Source organism: Pongo pygmaeus, chromosome 1 (genome assembly GCF_028885625.2).
Source record: "Pongo pygmaeus isolate AG05252 chromosome 1, NHGRI_mPonPyg2-v2.0_pri, whole genome shotgun sequence".
NCBI classification, from domain to species: domain Eukaryota; kingdom Metazoa; phylum Chordata; class Mammalia; order Primates; family Hominidae; genus Pongo; species Pongo pygmaeus.
Genome location: NC_072373.2, coordinates 181,862,388 through 181,881,858, shown reverse-complemented (window position 1 = coordinate 181,881,858; position 19,471 = coordinate 181,862,388). Strand labels below are relative to the sequence as shown.

Below are 19,471 nucleotides of genomic sequence, written 5' to 3'. Positions count from 1 at the left end.
CAACTAGGGCAAGTTCCATGGTACTTATGTGCTTCAACCTCCCCCTCTACTTAAAGTAGGAGCATCATACCACCTCCATCATAGGGCTGCTGTGAGGATTAAATGAAACGATACCCATAATGTGCAGTGAGGAGACACTTACATATTAGCTCCTCTTGTATCTCTCGGCCTCTACTGCATCACACCCATATTTCTAGTGGAAACACCGGGGTTCTTATTGGCAAGAGCTGCCTCTGATTTCCTTCTGCTTCCCCAAGGCCCAGCACAGGGCCTGACACCCAGCAGGACCTCAACAAACCTTAGTTATATTGGATTTACTGCACTGGAGCATCCTTTGCTACATAAGGATCGCCAAGGCCAAGAGACATAATGATGGAGACAGTCTGCAGATTGTACAGCACCCATTTCCACCGTGGGGTCTGCAGTTCCGTGCTATAATGCAGAATCATTTCTGTACCACCCATAGAGGTCTGTTCCTCCCCACCCCACCTCCACACTCCCAAGAAATACTGAGGTTTTCCAAAGATGAGAAATTTCACAGCATCTTGCTATCTTTTGGGTAACTGCGTATTTTATGATGACTAATAGGCAATTACTATGGTAATATTGCAATTCAGCATGTGTGAGGTTTGGGAAATGAGAAATTATGGGTAACTACTTTGGACTCATTTCTATGGTAACAAAAAGTAATTGTCATTAAATACCAGTTATTCTGAGGCTGTACCTGGTAATTATAGATTTTTATGCCCAGAAACATAAATAAAACCAATAAATTTATTCAAAGGTCTATGACTGTTTACTTATACATGGCTCTATGGAATACACAATGACAAGCACCTAATTAAGAAATGCAAACCCAACACAGGGTTTCATATTGTTGTACGGAGATGAAAAGTCTGTTTTTCAAATGTAGGCAACTTCTGCATTACCTATGCTCAGAAAGTGCAGTGGGGTATAGGTGGGGGTGGGGGCTCTCTTCTCTGCAAAAGAAGTGACGAGGAAGGAGCTGGCAGAGTGTGCAAATGCTGCAGTATGTGTTGTGGGCATGCTTTCTGTAAGACATTGAGAATTACCAACCAATTCTACATTGGTTCAGCCCGTCATCCCCCAACTCCAGTTGCCTTCCAACTAGGAGTTGCTTGCAGCTTCTTGGCTCTGTAATACCTGAAGTTACAATATTCATCCCTCAAGACTCCTAGGTCCCAAATCCTTCCAGAACTCTCTGAAAATATTCCCATTGTATTGTCAGTAGCCATACCATTGTTTTTTTATAACATGGTGGTAAATACACATAACATAAAACTTACCATCATAACCATTTTTAAGTGTAGGGTTTGATGGCATTAAACACATTCATAATGTGCTACTATCACCACCATCCATCTCCAAAATTCTTTTTAACTTGTAAAATTGAAACCCTATGCCCATTAAATAGTAACTCTCCATTCTCTCCGTCCTCCCAGCCCCTGGTAACCACCATTCTGCTTTCTGTCTGTATGAATTTGACCACTTGAAGAACGTCATGTAAGTGGAATCATACAGTCTTTGTCTTTTGATGAGTGGCTTATTACATTAGCATAATGTCCTCAAGTTTCATTCATGCTGTAGCCATCCCATTCTTGATAGAGCCTCTCCCCCGTGCTTCTACTAAATGATGGAAGGTGCCTTTCATCCCACTTCCCTCTTCCAAGAGAGTAGGAGGGAAACAGGCCAGGCGAGAGAAGTGTCTTGTCCAAGGACAAATAAGAATGCTCAGGAGAGTAGTGAAAATTAGACCCTCAGTTCTCCACTTCCGCCTATAGTTTATAGAGCAAAGGCAATGTGTGGGAGTGTGGCGAGTCCCTGGATGTACCCTATGGCCTTGAACATGGCTCTTCACCTTCTCAGCCTCAGTTTCCCCATGGCTGAAATGGATACAGTAAAAACTGGCTTTCCTTTCTTAGTCACTCTTCTATGACCCCAAATGTGGTTTTGTAAGTGCCTTTAAAAGTATCATGCTCCGTGCAATAACTAAGTATGGCTGAGAATCCAGTTTGTTAAATTATAACAGCAGCTCATCAGGTTAAAGCATAGCAGTGTTCCTCTCACAACAACATACAGTTAAAACAACTGGGCCAGGAGGCCGTGCAGATGAAGGTAAAGGGCTGGGGGCTGACTGCATCTGGCCCTAGTTACTCTACGCTGGGCACTGTAGCTTTGTGCCATCGTACTATCACTAAACACTGTTGTTTAGTTCATTTGTTCGTTCTGGAAACATATATGTGAACTTCAGGTCAGTGACTAGAAAGATAAAATATATATCAAGAGCCCATTTGCCAGGTACTGGGGATACAGAGAACAAGGTAAACAAAGTCCTGACTTCACGGAGTTTACAGTCTAAAGTGAAGACAATCATTAAACAAATAGTCACATAAATAAACACATAATTACAAATTAGGGCAAGAGCCATAAAGGGAGAGTACAGGGTGCTATGAAAGAGTGTAATGGGAGACCCACTATATATTGCAAGCCCTGGGAAAGCCTTTCTGTGAAGTGGCGTTAAACCTAAGACCTGAAACGAAAAGAAGGCAAATGTAACTGGAGTGCAGTAAGTAAGACAGAGTGTATAGTTGCTCTGTGCTTTCACTGTATAAGGTAACTGTTATCTATTGTTATATCATCCAACATAATTGTTAAAGATAGCTACTATAGCGTATACTATAGTTACTATATATTGCTGCTATAAACTTTAGTATAGGCTCTATATGCTCTTACTGTAAACCATAGTCTGGTATCATATACAGTAGTCTAGTTAGAAAATGTTGCTGTTCTTTAACATAAAGAGCTTGATCTATCATGGTATAGTGGCCATCTATTGCTATTAAATTCTAGAGTGTACCTTCTTTAGTTCACTATAAATACCATAGAATAGGTACTTGTATTATTAAATCTAAACTTAGCTGATGAAATCTGGGAAATCTCCCTGACCAGCCTTCCTAGATTGGATTATATGCTTCTTTAATGTGGAGGAATGAGGAGAAGGAAGAGAAGGAGGAATAAATGTTTATTTATAACTTACAGCGTGCTTAGCACTGTGCTTTAAATGTATTATCTCACTAAAAGCCTCATAACTCTATAGTATCTCCATTTACAGATGAGAAAAATGAAGCTTAATGAGGCCATGTAATTTGCCCAAGGTCATATAGCAAGTAGGTGGCAGAGCAGAATTGAAATCTGACCTGACACTCAAGTCCATTTTCTCAACCACTGATCTTTACTCCTTCCAAGCTACTGTCTTCCCTTCTCACACTGCAGGGAACTGGCCTGTTGAATCATCTCTCCAGCCAGCAGAGTGAGGTGCCTCAGGGCAAGCCTGTCTTTGGTTCTCTTCCCAGGGTCTGGCAGGCCTGGTGCTGATTATCAGGGGAGTGTGGGACTGCAGACAGGAGGAGGGCTAGGTCAGGCACACCTCCATCCCTGCCCACTCCTCACAGGCCACAGACCTCAGGGGGATGACTTATCTTCTCTGAGGCTTGAGAGTCTGCACCTCCAGAGGGAGATGCTGAGAGAATGAAATCGAAAGAGCATGAGAGAGAGGCAAAGACCTGGCCACCCGTCTTCCAACATGTTTCCAGGAATTTGATCAGTTCCTGGGAAGTCTGGCTTTCTTTACTGCACTAGAATTCTGAGAACCAACCGTCCTTCCTTCCTTCCTCCCTATCTCCCTCCCTCCTTACCTCCTTCCCTCTCTCCCTCCCCACCCCGCCACCTTTTCTCCTGTACTCAAGCTAGATTTAGTAGATTTTTATTATTTGAATTTAGAAAAACTTTAACAAAGTTAAACAAAGTTCCTCTATCACAGAATTATGAGGTTTAAATGAGATCAGTGTGTGAGTGCTTCACAGGCCATTGGATTGGCAAGTAGAATTCTCGGAGTGGCATTTCCCAAAATGTGTTTCAGAAACCCTAACACTGGTTACAGGGAGGATGTGGATCCCCTCTCACTTAACTTTGGGAAACACTGAGTACTATTTCCCCTCTTAGATTCCCCATGTTTATAAGCATATTCAAAATTTTGAAAAGTCATATTAATAAAAGAACATGTTTAACTTTGCTTAACTCTGTGTTTCCTAAACTTATTTGAACTCTGAATTTTTCCCCCTATAATGCCTTGGCAAGTCTCACCAAACCATGGAAGTACTGCTGTAGAGAGTAGTGTGGCTGGCCTAGGGGACCTCTAAGTCACCTTGAAGTTCTCAATTCTGAGTCTTTATTATTTTTTTATATATTCTCTAAAGCTTTAAGTAGTGAATTCTCATGATTGATAGGCTCTTTGTTGTACAGTTTTAGCAATAGCATTAATGCTTGTGGTTAGGGTTGCTCTCCAAGTCTCATAATGAGAATCACATATTCTCACTAGGAGAATGTTGGGGGTTGAAGCTTCAGCGTGAAACCACTTCTGAGGGTTGGAAATCTTTTATCGCGGAGTCCTCAAATCACAAAATCTGGGGCTTGAAGACATGTAGAAAGCATGTAGCCCTCATCACCGTCCCAGTGTCCATCTAAAGCCCTGAGAGGGGAGGCATTTTGGCCAAGGTCACTGACCTCCTTCAAGCTAGTCCTTCCTGAGACAGCAGATGATGACATAAATAAATGTGTGGAGAGAAGTATTGACCTCTCTCTCTGACCACTGCTCTTGTAATTAAACAGAAACATTAGCATAAATCAAATAGTCTTTCTACCACTGTTATCGCTAACAGTACACTCTGTCCATGGAAGGTGGAAAAGCATCACTCTCAGGCCTGCAACAAGCCATAAAACTTGCGAATGCTAATGAACCATCACTTCAGCCAATTAAGAGTGGAAGCAAAACTGTCTTTAATGAAGGCTTCAGGCATCTCATAGGATCTCTCTAACTCACACCCAAGGGTACCAGGAAGCCCCTCTGGACCCAGTTGCCATGCTCTTGGAAAGCAGTAAACCAACTCTGTGTAAAACAAGCCTGGCTGGCTGTCAGGAGATCTGGTTCTGGTCTGAGTTAGGCCACGGACTTTGAGTAAGTACTATTTCATCTCTGGGACTCAGTTTCTTCATCAGTAAAGTCATCTTTCTCATCTCTCATATTCATCAAACACTTTTTAGGCATCTACTATGTGCTGATCCCTGCTGCTAGGCATGAGGGACACAAAGGCCATTAAGGTTCAGTCTCTGCCCTCCAGTAGCTTTAAGTACAGTGGAGGACATGCAATGGAATAAGAGTTGTTCGATAAGCAGGCCTGCTTGGTACAGTGGCTCATGCCTGCAATCCTAGCTACTTGGGGGGCTGAGGTGGGAGGATTGCTTGAATCCAGGAGGTCGAGGCTGCAGTGAGCCATGATTGCACAACTGCACTCCAGCTTGGGCGATAGAGCAAGACCCTGTCTCAAACAAATAAACAAATACACAAACAAACAAATAAATAACCAGGCCTCTGAGAACTCAGAGAAGAGAGTGGCCAATCCTGTTTAGGGTTTAAGGTGATGTTTTCCAGAATAAGGAACATGAATTGAGTTGCAAAGAATTAATGGGATGAAGAAGGGCTGAGGGATTTCTGGGCAGCAGGCAGCCTGTATGAAGGTAAGGTAGCAGGAACCAATAGGACATGTCTGGGGAACTGGGCTTTGCTCAATGCAGCTGCAGCACCTGTTCTAGGAGGAGAGGAGAAGAGGTGAGTCAGGATGGTGGACACACAGGCAGCAGGGCAGACAATGCCTTGCATGCAAAGCTGGGGGGTCTGAATGTCATCTTGAAAGTCGTGGGCCTAATGAGCTCTAAAACTGTATAACTTGGATGGTGAAGTTAGTCAATGATTTACTGGCTGTGTGACTTTGGGCAAGTCAGTTACCTTAATGTGAAATAAGGACAATAACACTATCTATCTCAAATGAGTCGGTGTTTTTTTTGGCAGATAATCTTCTGGGCAGTGGAATTTTAGGCTGTAAATTATGGTGCTAAGCCAGGAGAAAGGGAGTTCAAGATTTTGAGTACGTGAGTGAGTGTGGGGCTGGCTGGTATGCCCACACTGAAGAGAAATGTTTTTCAGATGACCTGGGATTCTATTCTCATTGATATTCTCTAAGAAGAAACACAACAAAACAGTCATCATTATAACTACCCCACGATACTCTGCAAAGCACATTTCTTCCCACCATTTCTTTTGAAGCTCTCACAACTGCCCTTTCAGGTAAGTAATTATTGTCTCCATTATGCAAGAGAAACTGAGCCCAGAGAGGGAAAAGTGGATTCCCCAAGGTTACATGGAAAGTAGGTGCCAAAACTGAGACTAGGTCTCCTGATTCCTGGTCCAGTGAGCTGTCTAGAAAACCCCAGCAAGTGACCTTAGGTGGCTGTGCATGAAAAAGCCAAAGCTAACTAAAGAAATTCTCAAGAGCCAGGGTGAAACTTTCTCTAATGAACTCATGGGCAGCCTCAAAATTCTTCCTCAAAAAATATATCCCATATTTTTTCTTGCTTCCATACTACCACCCTATAAGTACTTGCTTCCAAGCATTCTCCCCAATTCTTTACCTGTAATTGCCCAGGTAGACTCCATCGGGATTGAGCATTGGTGCGATCTTGAAGACCAGGTATTCCCGGAGGACACGGGCAATAGGGTGCTGGCTTACAAGGAAGTCAATGATCCCTAGGGAAAGAGAAGAGCCCAGTTTAACAACAAAGCATTTCAAGAAGAAGGAAACACATTTTTCTCAGCTTGGAAAACAAGAAGAGCTCAATAGGTGATTTTGGCCTGTGTTGTTATTGGCCACTGTGGGTGTGTGGTTATAGACTACGTGTTATCTGTATAAACTGTATTTACGAATACATTTGTATTTCCAAGGGACAGTTGAAGACGTAACATTGAAGCCCATGGGCAGGAGGCAGAGAGCATTTCTTGCGGTAGAGAACTGGGAGGGCTTCCGAGAATGATGACATTTGAGCTGTGCTTTGAGAGCCCACCTAGTTTCATCACACAGAGATGGGGAGAGGTGGGCTAGCACTAAACAGTAAACTAAGAGATGCTTTCTAATAGGCACACTTAGTTAAATATTGACATCAGATGTGATAATCACAGGGTCAAGGCCCTTAGGGATTTAAATGCTCATGTTGCTGATAGGCACACCAAGAAGCAGAGAGGAAAAGCATTTTAGCCAAAGTCACATGAGCAGAAGGAGGTTTCTTTCATGTACTCCAAATGTGCTTCTTTCCCCATTTTGAGGATCCTCTGTTCCAGGACTCCAGGGATGATTGTCTTCCCAGCTTCTCACTGGCACTAAAATCACCCTGCCTTCTGGTCACCACATTTAGAAAATTTGTCTCCATGACATTTTTCCTACTGCCAGGCAGTCCCCATTTCCTTTTCTTGAATGGAGCAAATCTTCCCCTCTTCTCCATCCCACTGCCTGTCTTCTAACCCAGGCTACCATTACACCAGGCCTCGATAACAGCCACCACTTATTAAATGAGCCCTCATCACTGAAGCCAGAAGGATCTTCTGAAAGTGCGAATCTGATCCTGTCACTCCCTCCTTGATATCCTTCTGGTGATAGCCTACATCTACCCATAGAAGACTGGGTGAGACAACAAACAACCCTGAGCCATTGTCCCTCCCCTTATCTCCCCCATGTTTCTACACTTTCATCAGAGATCTGAAAAAGAAAATGGGCAAAATGGCGCTCTAGGATTCCATGAAATTACTATAATGCCAGAAAGTGATAGGAGAATGCAAAACCCTCCCACAATGCAGAAGTGGGGCCCCGTTCCTGCTGGAGAGAGCAAGAAAGGTGTCAAAAGGAAGCCTTTGAGCTGAGCCCTGTCAGAAAGGTAGGTTTGATAGATGGCAGGAGGAAGGCAGCAGGGTGACTAAGAACAAGTGCAGTGCAGGCACTCAGCATTTGGAATGACAACTCGCTCCAGAGCACATTCCAGAGCTGCTGTGACCAGTGAGGGACATCTCAGACTTTTCATTAGGCCAGGGCTGAGAATCCATAGGCAGCTGAAAGCCAGTTGGACATCATTTACTTCTCGGCTAACGCGGCAGTAGACCAGATGCCCTAATTTATTTGTTGGTCCTCATATTAAAGCTGCAGTTTGCCAGTAAACAGGCAGGGTAATGATGCCAGGCGCCCTTGTTAGGGGCTAATAATTGCTTAATCTGTCCAGTAATTGACCCCGGCTCCCGGGGCAGCCCTCCATCAAGGAGCCAGCCTGTGCTCAGGGCCTGGCCACACTGCCTCAGAGAATGGCTTCTGGAAATGGAGTAGCTCATTGTGATCCATCCTCCTTCACAGATGAGCAGATTAATTGGGCTGCCAATTAGGCAGCCAATAAAAGAATGAGAGAAAACAAAGGCAGACCAGAGGCTGCAGCTGTCCAGAGCTCCCTCTCCTAGGGTGGGTGTGGGGCAAGGAGAGGGGAGGTTTTAGACTCATCTGTTGGTTTGAGGTCAGACACAATTCAAAATCATTCCTATTCATCAGGAAATAGGGAGATCTTTCTTTTCTTTTCTTTCTTTCTTTTTTTTTTTTGTTGTGGTGAGAGAGGAGTATGAGGAAGACTGAGAGGGTGTGTAAGAGTGGAGAGATGATGCCATCCCTGGCCAAAGGCCAAAAGCACTGGATGGACTAAGAAAACAGAGGGACCAGGGGAGCAGAAAGTCTCAGGACCTGCGTTCGAATCTTAACTGAGTGTTAGCTAGAGAAGTTACTGACTAGCTTTCCCTGACTAGTTTTCTCATCTTGATATAGGGATAATAATACCTAATCTGGAAGACTGTTGTGTACCTGTGTTAGGGATCCTGTGTTAGCTGCCTGACACAGCACCTGAAAATTGTGGCATGCTTCAATAAACTCACTTAGATCAAAGGTTGAAAGGCAGTGGGTAGTTAAAAACAGGATTAGTTTTAGAAGTAGGTGTCCTAGTCTGTGAAGTTGACTAACAATGAAATTTGGAGACAAGGATACCGAATGGTGCAAGCCAACAAATCAAAACAGAGCCTGGGTTCTAGTTTTGGCTTAGTTACTGGGTGACCTGTAGAAAGCCTCTGGGTCTATGCTTATCTTTAAAATTAGGAGAAAGAACTAAATAATTCTCAAGGATACTTCCCACACTGACATTGTATGATTCCATCTATTTTATTCCTCTCCACCAAAAGTAGAAGAATCATCTGTCAATTGAGGAGAATAATCTCCCTCCTGCTGGAAGACACCATCAACCTCCTTGAGATCAGCCTTTGTTCCTTCTGTAAACAAGTTTGCCAGGTCCTCTTCTTCAAGCTGATTTAATCAGAAAGCTGGAAAAAAGCAGGATGACAGGAAGGCTGGAAGCTGGAGAGGCCAGAAGAGAAGGAAAAGTGGTAGAGGATTTGAAATTAAAGCTGGAAGTTAGAGATCACTGCCCTGTCCCAACTTCCAGCAGACCAGGATGAACCTCTCTAGCCAAACCTCAACTGAGGCTTATATTTATTGCTGATTTTTTTCTCCTAGAGTGTTTGGTTTAGGGCTGGGCACACAGTAGGTGCTTATAAATGCCTATTGATGGATTGCTCCAGGAATTCATACAACTTTGACTGTGTGGGATTAGTTGAACTGATCATCGCTCATTCTACAAATATTCATTGGCACACCAAATTCTGGGCATTTCAAGATGCCTAAGATGGTCCTGCCTCAGAGGGGTGCACAGTAAGGAAGCAACTCCCCACTGGCTGGCAAAGGCTCTGATGGGAACAGCACATAGCTGTGGGGACCCAGCAGGGGCCTGGGGCCCCAGAAGGGATCTTGGAAAGGGGACTTAAAAATGAGTAGAGTGGAGCCAGATGAAAGGGGTGCCAGGATGCAGCCATAAAAAGAATAAAATCATGTCCTTTTCAGTGACATGGATGCAGCCGGAGGCCATTATCCTAAGTGAATTAACACAGAAACAGAAAACCAAATACTGCATGTTCTCACTTATAAGTGGGAGCTATACATGGGGTGCACACGTACACCAAGAGAACCATAAACCCGGGATTCATAAAGAGCGGCAGGAGGGAAGAGGCAAGGGCTGAAAAGCTACCTATCGGGTACTATGTTCACTACTTGGGTGATGGGATCATTAGAAATCCAAACTTCAGCATCGCACTATTTACCCATGTAACAAGCCTGCCCATGTATCCCCTGAATCTAAAATTTAAAATTAAAATAAAAAGAAAGGGGTTGCCAGCGGAAGGTATCCAGGCTGGCGTAAGAAGAGATGGTCTGTTGGTAACAGAAAGCTTTTCAATTCCAGGGCCTTGGCTTCATGGTTAAAAGCGCAGACCCTGAAACTGGACAATCTGGGTTTGATGCCTCTCTCTGCCATTCATTTGCTGTGTGGCCTTAACCTCCCAGTTCCCCAGGTTCCTCATCAATTACAAAGGGGAGAATAAGAATTACTTGTGGGTTCTTGTGAGGATTTAAATGAGTTGATAAAAGCAAAGTGGTACACAGTAAGTGTATACATGTATTGTTTTCATCATTGCTCTTCGTTGGCTTGCTGTAGACATGGGAATGGAAATGTGAACAAGGATTTGCTGTTCCAGCCGAAAAAAACCTGAAGGCGACTATAGAGCTATTGCCAGGTTTTAAGCCTGGTCAGATATGGGCTTTGGAGCGCTCCATCCAGCTGCAGCGTGGAATGCTGCTAAGAGGAAAGGAATACTGCAGGGCAGGGCCTCCTGAAGGCAGGACAGAGGTGGAGGTAGGGTGCAGGCATAGCAGAGAGAGCTGGCAGAGGTAAAGCAGCTTTTAGTCAGGAACCAGGGTGGAACATGGTAGTGACCTGCAGGGGCTCTGCAGCAGCCAAGGTCCAGAGAGTCATGAGGTGCAGTGGGTGGAGAGCAAACAGTGTGGACAGATGGTGGCACCAATGATACAATGATTTGCCTGCTACCCCGAGAGCATCAGAACTCTTTGCTGAAAGCACCCAACCTTGAGGAACATAAATGAGATTAAGTTTCTGGCCCCTGGCAGGATGGGGCCTCAAAATAGAAACTGAATTCAGTTATAGAAAAATAAGAAAGTTACATTTCCTGTACTTCTTTTTTGGGATTGAGGCTTACTTAAACTTACATTGTGGTTTAAGTCTGTCTTCCCTCCAGGCCATGAGCTCCAAGACAGCAGGAACAGGTCTCCTTTCTTTGCCACTATATTTTTAGTGCTTAGCTCAGTGCCTGGCACAGGGAAGATACTCAAGACCTATATATGAAGTGAGTGAATAAAGATCGACCTATGACAATTACTGTACATTCATTAGCTGGACTGACTTGTAATTCTATTGGCTCCATTTCACAGACAAGGAAAGAGAGTCAGGGTGTGGCATCACTTGCTGAGTGCCTCACAGGAACCTAGTTGGGATTCAGACCCAGTTCTGCTGGCTTCAAAGCAGTGCTCTTTCCATGAAGACAAGACGCACAGAGCAAGGAGTCTATCTGCATGTGATTTGTGGAATAATTTGCATATGCCTGCATGATTTTCTCTCTAGAGAATTCTGTGCAAAATTTATTGTTTCTATTCTCTGTTCAGAGGCAGTTCTCTGTAGTGAGAAGAGCCAAGGTTTGAAGCAAGACAGTTTGAGGTCTCTGCTTGGCCCAGTGTGTGATCTGCACAACAGCAGCCACTCTAGGCCCTTCCTTGACCCGGCACCAGACCCATGTCTGCCCTCAGGTGAGTCCAAGGGCCTCGAATTATGGACTCACAGGGATTCTGGCCCTGATGACCTTAAAGTTCACAGAGTATAAGTCCTCACCCTCCTGCCCCCAACTCTGCCCATTTCACAGATGAAGAGACAGAAGTGTAGAAAAGTGAAAGGCCCCATCACAAACGCTTACTGGATCTAGCACCACACCTATAGTGGGAGGCTGTTTGGGATAGCGAGGAGAAGAGGAAGAACAGGTGAAGAAGAGAGGTGGGAGGAAAGCAGAATGGGGGGGAGCAAAGGTCACTACCTCATTGATAGGAAGTATGAAGCTGTGCTTGGTCCCGGTGCCTGGCAATATTGGTGGTTGTGAGAGCATGGTGTGTGCATGTGTGTGTGTGTGTGTGTGTGCGTATGTGTGTGTGTGCACATCCTCCTCCCTCCTCTTACTCCCACAAAATAAGCCTGAGGCGTGAACTTCCTGGGAGAGGGCTAGCTCTTTGTCTCCATAGTCTAGGCCCTGATGGGCACCTTGGCATGTAGCAGCAGGGCTCAGGCTGGGAGGCAGGAGACCTGGATCTAGTCCCCACTCCACCACCAACTTACCAGGTGACATCCAGTGAATCCCTGGACTGTTCTGAAAAGAAGAGCTGAGAGCTGCCCAGTGACCTGGTGGAATTTCTGTGGAAGAGTGAAGGTGAAGAGGGGATTGTGGATACTGGTCATGCACCTACCTGTGCCTGGCGCTGACCCACCATTGACCTACACTGTCTCATGAAACCCCCACAGCAGCCCCTTGAGGAAGACATTGCTGCCCCCATTTTGCAGGTCAGGAAGTAGGGGCTGTGAGAGGCAAGGACTTAGGCAAAGTCCCCTAGCTAGATGGAAATGGTAGGCTCAAACTCAGGCCCATCAAACTCCAAAGCCACAGCTGTGCCCACTGCCCCTGCTGCCCTTCAGAGTGTGGCATGGCTCCCCACAGTAGCGTTTCATAAATGCTGGTTTCATTAATTCAATGATAAAGGGTCTGGAGAGGACAAAATACTCTGCAAATGGAAATTTTCAATGAAAGTTGGCCCAGAGTCCCAGGAAGAGTCAGTGAAAGAACATACACTTGACCAGGAGTCAGAAACAAGGTCAACAAGGTCTAGGTCTGGTTCAGGCCAAGCTCCTGGCTTGCAAGGTAACCCTCCAGGTGAGCAGAGCTCAGCTAGTGGCCCTCTCAGGAAGGTGACGAGGAAGAGCTGGGGCCCACAGTCTGGGAGGCCCACACCTGGGTTTGGTTCACAGTAAGGATTAGAGGAACCGGGTACAAAGTGCCTCATGGAGGCCCTGGCACCGGCCATGTGCTCCATTAGTGCTAGCTCCTCCCCTACTGCTGGAACTTATTTAGTGCTTTCTCTATTCCAGACCATCCTAAATGCTCGATGGATATGAACTGTGTCAGTCTTCACAACAACGCTGTGAGGCAAGATTTCTATTATTTCCCTTTTGAGATAAAGGAGCTGAGGCATAAGGAGATTTTGTGGTTTTCCCAAGGTTACACTGCAGTAAGGGAAGGAGCCGGGATTCATGCTTAGCAGTGTAGCAGCTTGAGGGATGGCGCTGTCACATGGCTGGCCACAGGGCCACACAGGAGCTCCTCTGACCTTTCCCATAGTCACTGGAGAACAGGATAGTTTGGCCTCCCAGAGGTCATGAGCAGGGTTTGGGGTAGCAGAGTAAGCATCCCACCAACAAGCAGAGTCTTGAGGAATCCGAGCCCTGCTACCCTTACTGCCACCCCTTCCAGAGCTATGTGGCGACAGGACTTCACTCTACTCCCAGCAGCAGGTGCATCAGCAGCTCGGCGGCGAGAACCGTGGTCCCAGCCAGATGGGCACAACCGGCTTCACATGCCTGTTCCCTGCTCAAGGTCACTGAGCCAGTTAATGTGGAAGAGTTAACAGAACTGAAGGTATCTCAGCATCTGTCCACACCTTGGACCTGCCTGCTATCCCCAGAAGAAGGTGGGCTGATGGGGGCTGAGGGAAGATGAACACATTTAGGGCTATGACTGAGGAAGAAACTCCCAGCTGTGCCCTGTGGGGCTGTGATTGGGCTGTCTACACGTAGCTGAGACACCCTCAGAAAAGACCATGCCTCAGTTCTGTATTGGTAAAGTGGGGTAATGATGCCTCTTACACTGCCTCAAGGAAGTATGAATTGTGTATCTCACGGGGCAGATACAGAGACAGGGAAAGATGAGAAACAGGATTGGGGAGATGGACTCCAGAACCACACTTGTCGTGAATTAGCCGTGTGACTTTGGGTAAGCCATTGTACTTCCCTGAGGCTCCGCATCCTGATCTGTAAAATGCACATCAATTGTTGTGGGTGGTCAGAACTCTGAGTTCTTTCAGGCACAAGACTTCACCTTCTAGTAGTTCCCATCCCTGAGTGGGACAAGGGAACATGTACAGGCTTGGGAGTTAGCTAGACCTAGGTTAAAAGCCCCATTCCACTATTTAATGACTGTGTAACCCTGAGGCTCCTCTTTCTGAGTTCAACGCAGCATTTGTTCCTCACAACAGCCCCAGAAGATGAACAAGAAACCCCATTTGACAGATGTGGAAAATGACAGTTGGAGACCAGCCCCAGACCTTACATAGCTCGTGGTATAAAGGGGGAAAAACAAATATAAATCAAGTATATGATAATAAATCAGGGCAATAGAGATGACCATTATCAATAAAGATGATGGCCATCTTTAGATCCACAATGCAGGCACAAAGCAGGTGGCAGGAGGGAGTGGGCCAGGGAGGCCCACAGTGGGGGCACTCACAATGAGCCCTGTGAGATGGATGGTGCTTGCCAGGTGACAAGGAGCAGGCACAGGGCCTGCTAGGCAGAGGGAGCAGCAGGTGTAAAGGTGCGCTGGTCAAGAGAAGACCGCCCACTCCAGGTTTCAGCTGTATGGGGCTTAGTGTATGAGGCTGAGGCCAGAGAACCAGGTGAGAGCCAGATGACAGAGGGCTGGGAATGTCATGCCAGGGAGTTGTAGTTTATTTTGAGAAGCCAGCAGGCAGGCATTGGAAGACTCTGTCAAGGAATAGACATTTATTGAAAACCTACAGAACGCCGTTGAGTGTATCAACTCAGCACCATCCAAAGATTCCCTGCTAGTAAACAGGGTCCTCAGAGAGCACCTGAGATCCATTCAATTCCTCTCTGCCTCAGTCATTATCTGTGAAATGGGATGGCAACCCTGCTGTCTGTCTACTGCCCACAGGGGAGATGAGCACAGGGGTTTGGGCTCCCAGAGATGAACATATTGATGGTAAGGCTACTGTCTTTTTACAAACAAGGACAAAGCAGTTACATCCAATCAGCTGGGGGAAGAGATCTGCTGCCAAGTTTAGTAACTGACAGATGGCGCAAGTAAAGGGGTTGGTAAACCCAGGAGGGACCTCAAGAGGTTACTGCAAGGACAATGCTGGGGAGGAAGAAGGCCAAAGTGAGAATGCTAAGGAGTCAGCTATAGTGACTGGCGCCTCAGTCATGCATCTTACAAGCTGCTTGGCTTTGGGCAAGTCACTGCCTCCCTGAAACTCCATCTTCTCATCTGAAAAAAAGAGGAAGGAAATCGTGCCTAACTAAAGCATTGTAAGAATACGAACTGGGAAAATAAAGCCCATATTTATTTGCACAGTGCTTGATAGTTTACAAAGCAGATTACCTGCTTCATCTTCTCAGATTCCCACGGGGAAGGAGGTAACATCTGTTGAGTGCCTGCTGTGTGCCAGGCACAGGACAGGGTGTGCTGTTTACATTCATCTCATGCCAGCTTCATAACAGCCTGCCTGGGTAGTATCATTTTACATTTGAGGCAACTGAAGTCACAGTGCTGGAAAGTGGCACAGCCAATACCTGACCTCAGGACTGTCTGATTTCAAATCCTCAGAGGCTTCCACTGCAGTGTGCCACCTCCCTCGAGTTATAGAACCTCCACAGGTGTTTCATATCTCTTTGACCACATGGTCACTTTGAGATTAAAATGAGATAAATTACTTAACTTCTCTAAACTTCAGCTTGCTCAACAATATACATATATATTGCTGACTATAGCTGACTAATTAAATATAGTACGGATGAAATATGTAATAATAAGTAAAAGTGCAATTATAAAGAGAAACACTTGAGAATAAAAATTATGACTTATTTGCCTCTGGTTGTCTGATGCCAAGTGTGCTTACTCTTGGCAGGTATTTCAAAAGTTGTTTAAGTGAATGATTGAATGAAAGAGTGAAGAGATAGTTTTCAGTCATTACCTCCCATTTCACAGCTCTTCTGCCAACATACACATTGATCTGGGGCCAGATTTCTTGCTGTTGTAAACCACTGGAGGCAAGTAAAGCTAGGGAGTGTAGATGATTCTGTATGGCTCTTCCTCACCACAGCACATATAAGATAACTTCATTCAGCACTCCCTGTTCATTTATCCATCCATCCATCTATCCATTAATTAATTAATTCATACATACATCTAGTCAATAAACATTTATTGAAATAAAACCTAATGGAGACCAGGTAAAATCTCTTTAAAGAAATGCATTAAATTTCCATTTAAGATAATGGCTCTGCATGTGGCCACACTGTTCCAGAGATCATCACAGTGTCCCAGTTGGATGTGGGTATAGGACACCTATGAGATCCTGCCACTCACCTTGGCACACAAATGAGGAGGGTGTTTCCCCTGGGTGGACTCGTCCTGTGATGAATACCACCTTCTGCTCTGCCCCTTCCCGGAGATTCTCTGTAAGATAAAATGAAAGGTGGTTGCTAAGGAGGGCAAGAAAAGCTGAGTCTAGTGGTTGGTGTGTGGCAGGGAACCCCAGAGGGAATGGGCTGGATGCTTTACATTTATCTCTTAAACCACTGGGTTAGAATCATTAAGGTCCAGCCATTGCTGACTAATTTAATTATGTCCCTACCCAATATTAAAAGGCTGCATTCCCTTTTGTTGGTACAACTGATCATATTATATTAATATGTAGTATTTACAATCATCCAAGGAAGCCTTATGAGTGAAGTTGAATCCCAAATCCATTGACTGTGACCTTAGGCAACTTGTGTATCCTTTCCAAGTTTCCATTTTCTAATCTATAAACAAGGATGACAATATATCCTTGTTTATGGGTTATAAACAAGGATTTTAATAGGGTTGTTGTGATGATTAAACAGGCTTACACATTGCATAGTACACAGTAAATATTCAGTAAATGATGGAGTAGAGAAGGTAGCTATTTATATATTAGTAATAGTAGCATCTGCCATTTAATTAGCTCCTTTTGTGTCAGGCACATTATATACATATATAATCCTTACAGGAACATGCTGTTAGTGTGTTTTTTTAATAGAGGCAGAAGTGAGGCTCATGGAGGTTATATAACTTGTTCAAGGTCACACAGCTGAAAAGTGGTGGTAGGAACTGAGATTACAGCCCAATCCTTTGTCTGGCCTTCATTTCCCTTTTATCTTAAACAACTAAAAAACTGAACAAAATATTCAAAACAAGTATTTTCAGACATTGAACAAGAGCCAATGCAAGATAATCAATGAGAGAAGGAAAACAAATGAGATATGCCCTATGATTGCCTGGGCTTTTTGCCTGATGATCCTTTCAAGACCAAAGAGCAGAGAGGGGTATCCTGAGCAAAGCATAGAAGCCTCACTGAGATTCAAGTTCAGCATGTAGTAGCTGGGAAACTGTGAGCTCCAGAGAGGGGGAAGCACTGTAGAAAAAGAGTTCCAGAAATCTGTACAGGAGTCCTCTTGATTCTTTGTTAGATTCTAAGATGTACATACATAGGGTGACTCTCCATGATGTCAGGAAAAAATGATCAAGGAGCTGTGAACTGCACAGTCCTTAGGGTCACACAGGGCTAAGAATCATTTGAATTCCCACAACTAAAGAGGAAGTCCTCACTGATCATCCAAGGAGAATGAGAAGTCAGACGGGCAATGTCTTAGTGGTAGGGATAAACTACTGTAGACCACCACATTCACAAAGCTTTAAAACAAGTCTCAAAAGGATCAAGCTGGACAAAAGAAACTTAAATGCTTGATGTACAAAGCCCAACTCTCTTCAAAGGAAGACAACAAAATCCAGACAGTCAAAGCAATGTATAATTTGCAATATCCAGCATCCAATAAAAAATGACTAGACATGCAGAAAAGTAGGAAAATGTGGCTCCAAATCAGAACTCAAGCTCTTTTTGTCTCTGCAGAAGTCTAATTTGTATAATAAAGTTGAACTATTGTGCAAAGATATCATCAGACAAAAGCAACAGCCAAGTGTGGCATTCCCAGAAAGAAACATCTGGGGAAAGATACTCAGCAGTGGGCAGAAGAAGGGCTGATTGATACAGAACACAACAATTACCTGAAGGAAATTTAGAAAGAACATTGAGAGAGGTTGAATTGAAGGATTTTATCAATGTTTGAGGATGATCTGGAGGGACAGAATAGAAATAATTAATAGGCTTTCTCCTTCTGAAATGCTGGAGACATGCTATTTTGAACGTGGTTCTTTATCCCAAAAGTCAGTGCACCAATGTCAGAGATGAAACTAAAAATATTAACTCTATTAGACCTGGTTCTAAAGGCTTGGGACTTGCTTGTCCATTGGGGTGATCAGCATGGGTGGAGTCACTGCTTCGCCTGAAAGGCAGCAAGAAATGTCACGGAACCAAAATATAGTCTTGAGAACTCACTCTGCTCAGCTCTGTGCTAGGCACCTTTAGGAACAAAGGGAGAGAGAGAAGGCTCACCTGCCCTGAAGAAGTTTATTATTTAAAGAGGAATTCGACACCTAAGCATTTCCTGGACTGAATATAAGCTCCTCAAGGAAGAAATTGCGACTTCCATGGGTGTATGGCTAATGTCTTTCCCAGGACCCCCTGCATGGAGTAGGTGCTCAAGGACTGACTATTGAATTAATAAATAAGAATACTTGTGTAGACGGTGGTTTATAAAGAAATATAGACTCTTATAATGTTATTTAATCTTTATCATGCCTCTGTGAGGGGGACAGTATTAACTCCATTTTATGGGTGAGGAAATAAGGCTCACAGAAGGAAGGGACATGCCCAAGGTCATTCAGCTAGCAGTGGTAGAGTTAAGTCCCAGCACCCAGCCAGTGCCCCTTTCACTACCCTGTTTCATTCTGGATCCAGTAATAACAATATAAGATCCCACTTCTGCTGCATTTCCATCTACAATTTACACAAGAGAGTTTCATTTTATCTTATTGTGATGGAAATTGAGCCGCTGTCTTACTATTTATATTGCTTTTCACTTAAAAAAAAATCACCAAGCCCTTTTAAAAGACACTGTCTAACATTGGCCCCATCTATCCCAGCAGTCCAGAAATGATAAATGGCACTAGGGAGGCCCTTGGTGAAGGCTAACTTTATGGATGTCTCCCCTGACCCCGTATCAAGTCAATTGCATTCAGCATTTCTGCTGACCACAGGGAAATGCAAAATGGGTATTCTATTTGCACACTAATTTTACTGAGCCCTTGCGTCTTCATAAAATGATAACATGGGGCTAATAAAAATCAAGCATCTCGGGTGCTAATATAAGCAAATGTTGATGCAGGCAGGTAACAAATTGCTTTGTCATTTAGAAGGCCGTAAAAGAGCATTATAATCATCTTTAGGCAAAATGGATGGGTCGCCTTTGCTTAGCTTTTAGCTTTCATTTGCAAAATCAATTTAAGGTAATGTAGCAGCTCTGAGGTGGTGACTACCCCACCCCC

The 19,471-nt window shown here is 44.5% G+C and overlaps 1 protein-coding gene across 2 annotated transcripts in view; it reads right to left on the bottom strand.

The window, feature by feature from the left end:
* AGBL4 (AGBL carboxypeptidase 4) overlaps positions 1-19,471 on the bottom strand; it is a 1,536,119-nt gene that overhangs the window by 112,948 nt on the left and 1,403,700 nt on the right. For both annotated transcript variants that reach the window (XM_054488559.1, XM_054488570.1), the window contains exons 7-8: positions 16,373-16,462; positions 6,547-6,661 (exon numbers count right to left, since the gene is read on the bottom strand). In XM_054488559.1, coding sequence (XP_054344534.1) covers positions 6,547-6,661; positions 16,373-16,462 — 205 coding nt within the window. The remainder of the gene's footprint in view (positions 1-6,546; positions 6,662-16,372; positions 16,463-19,471) is intronic.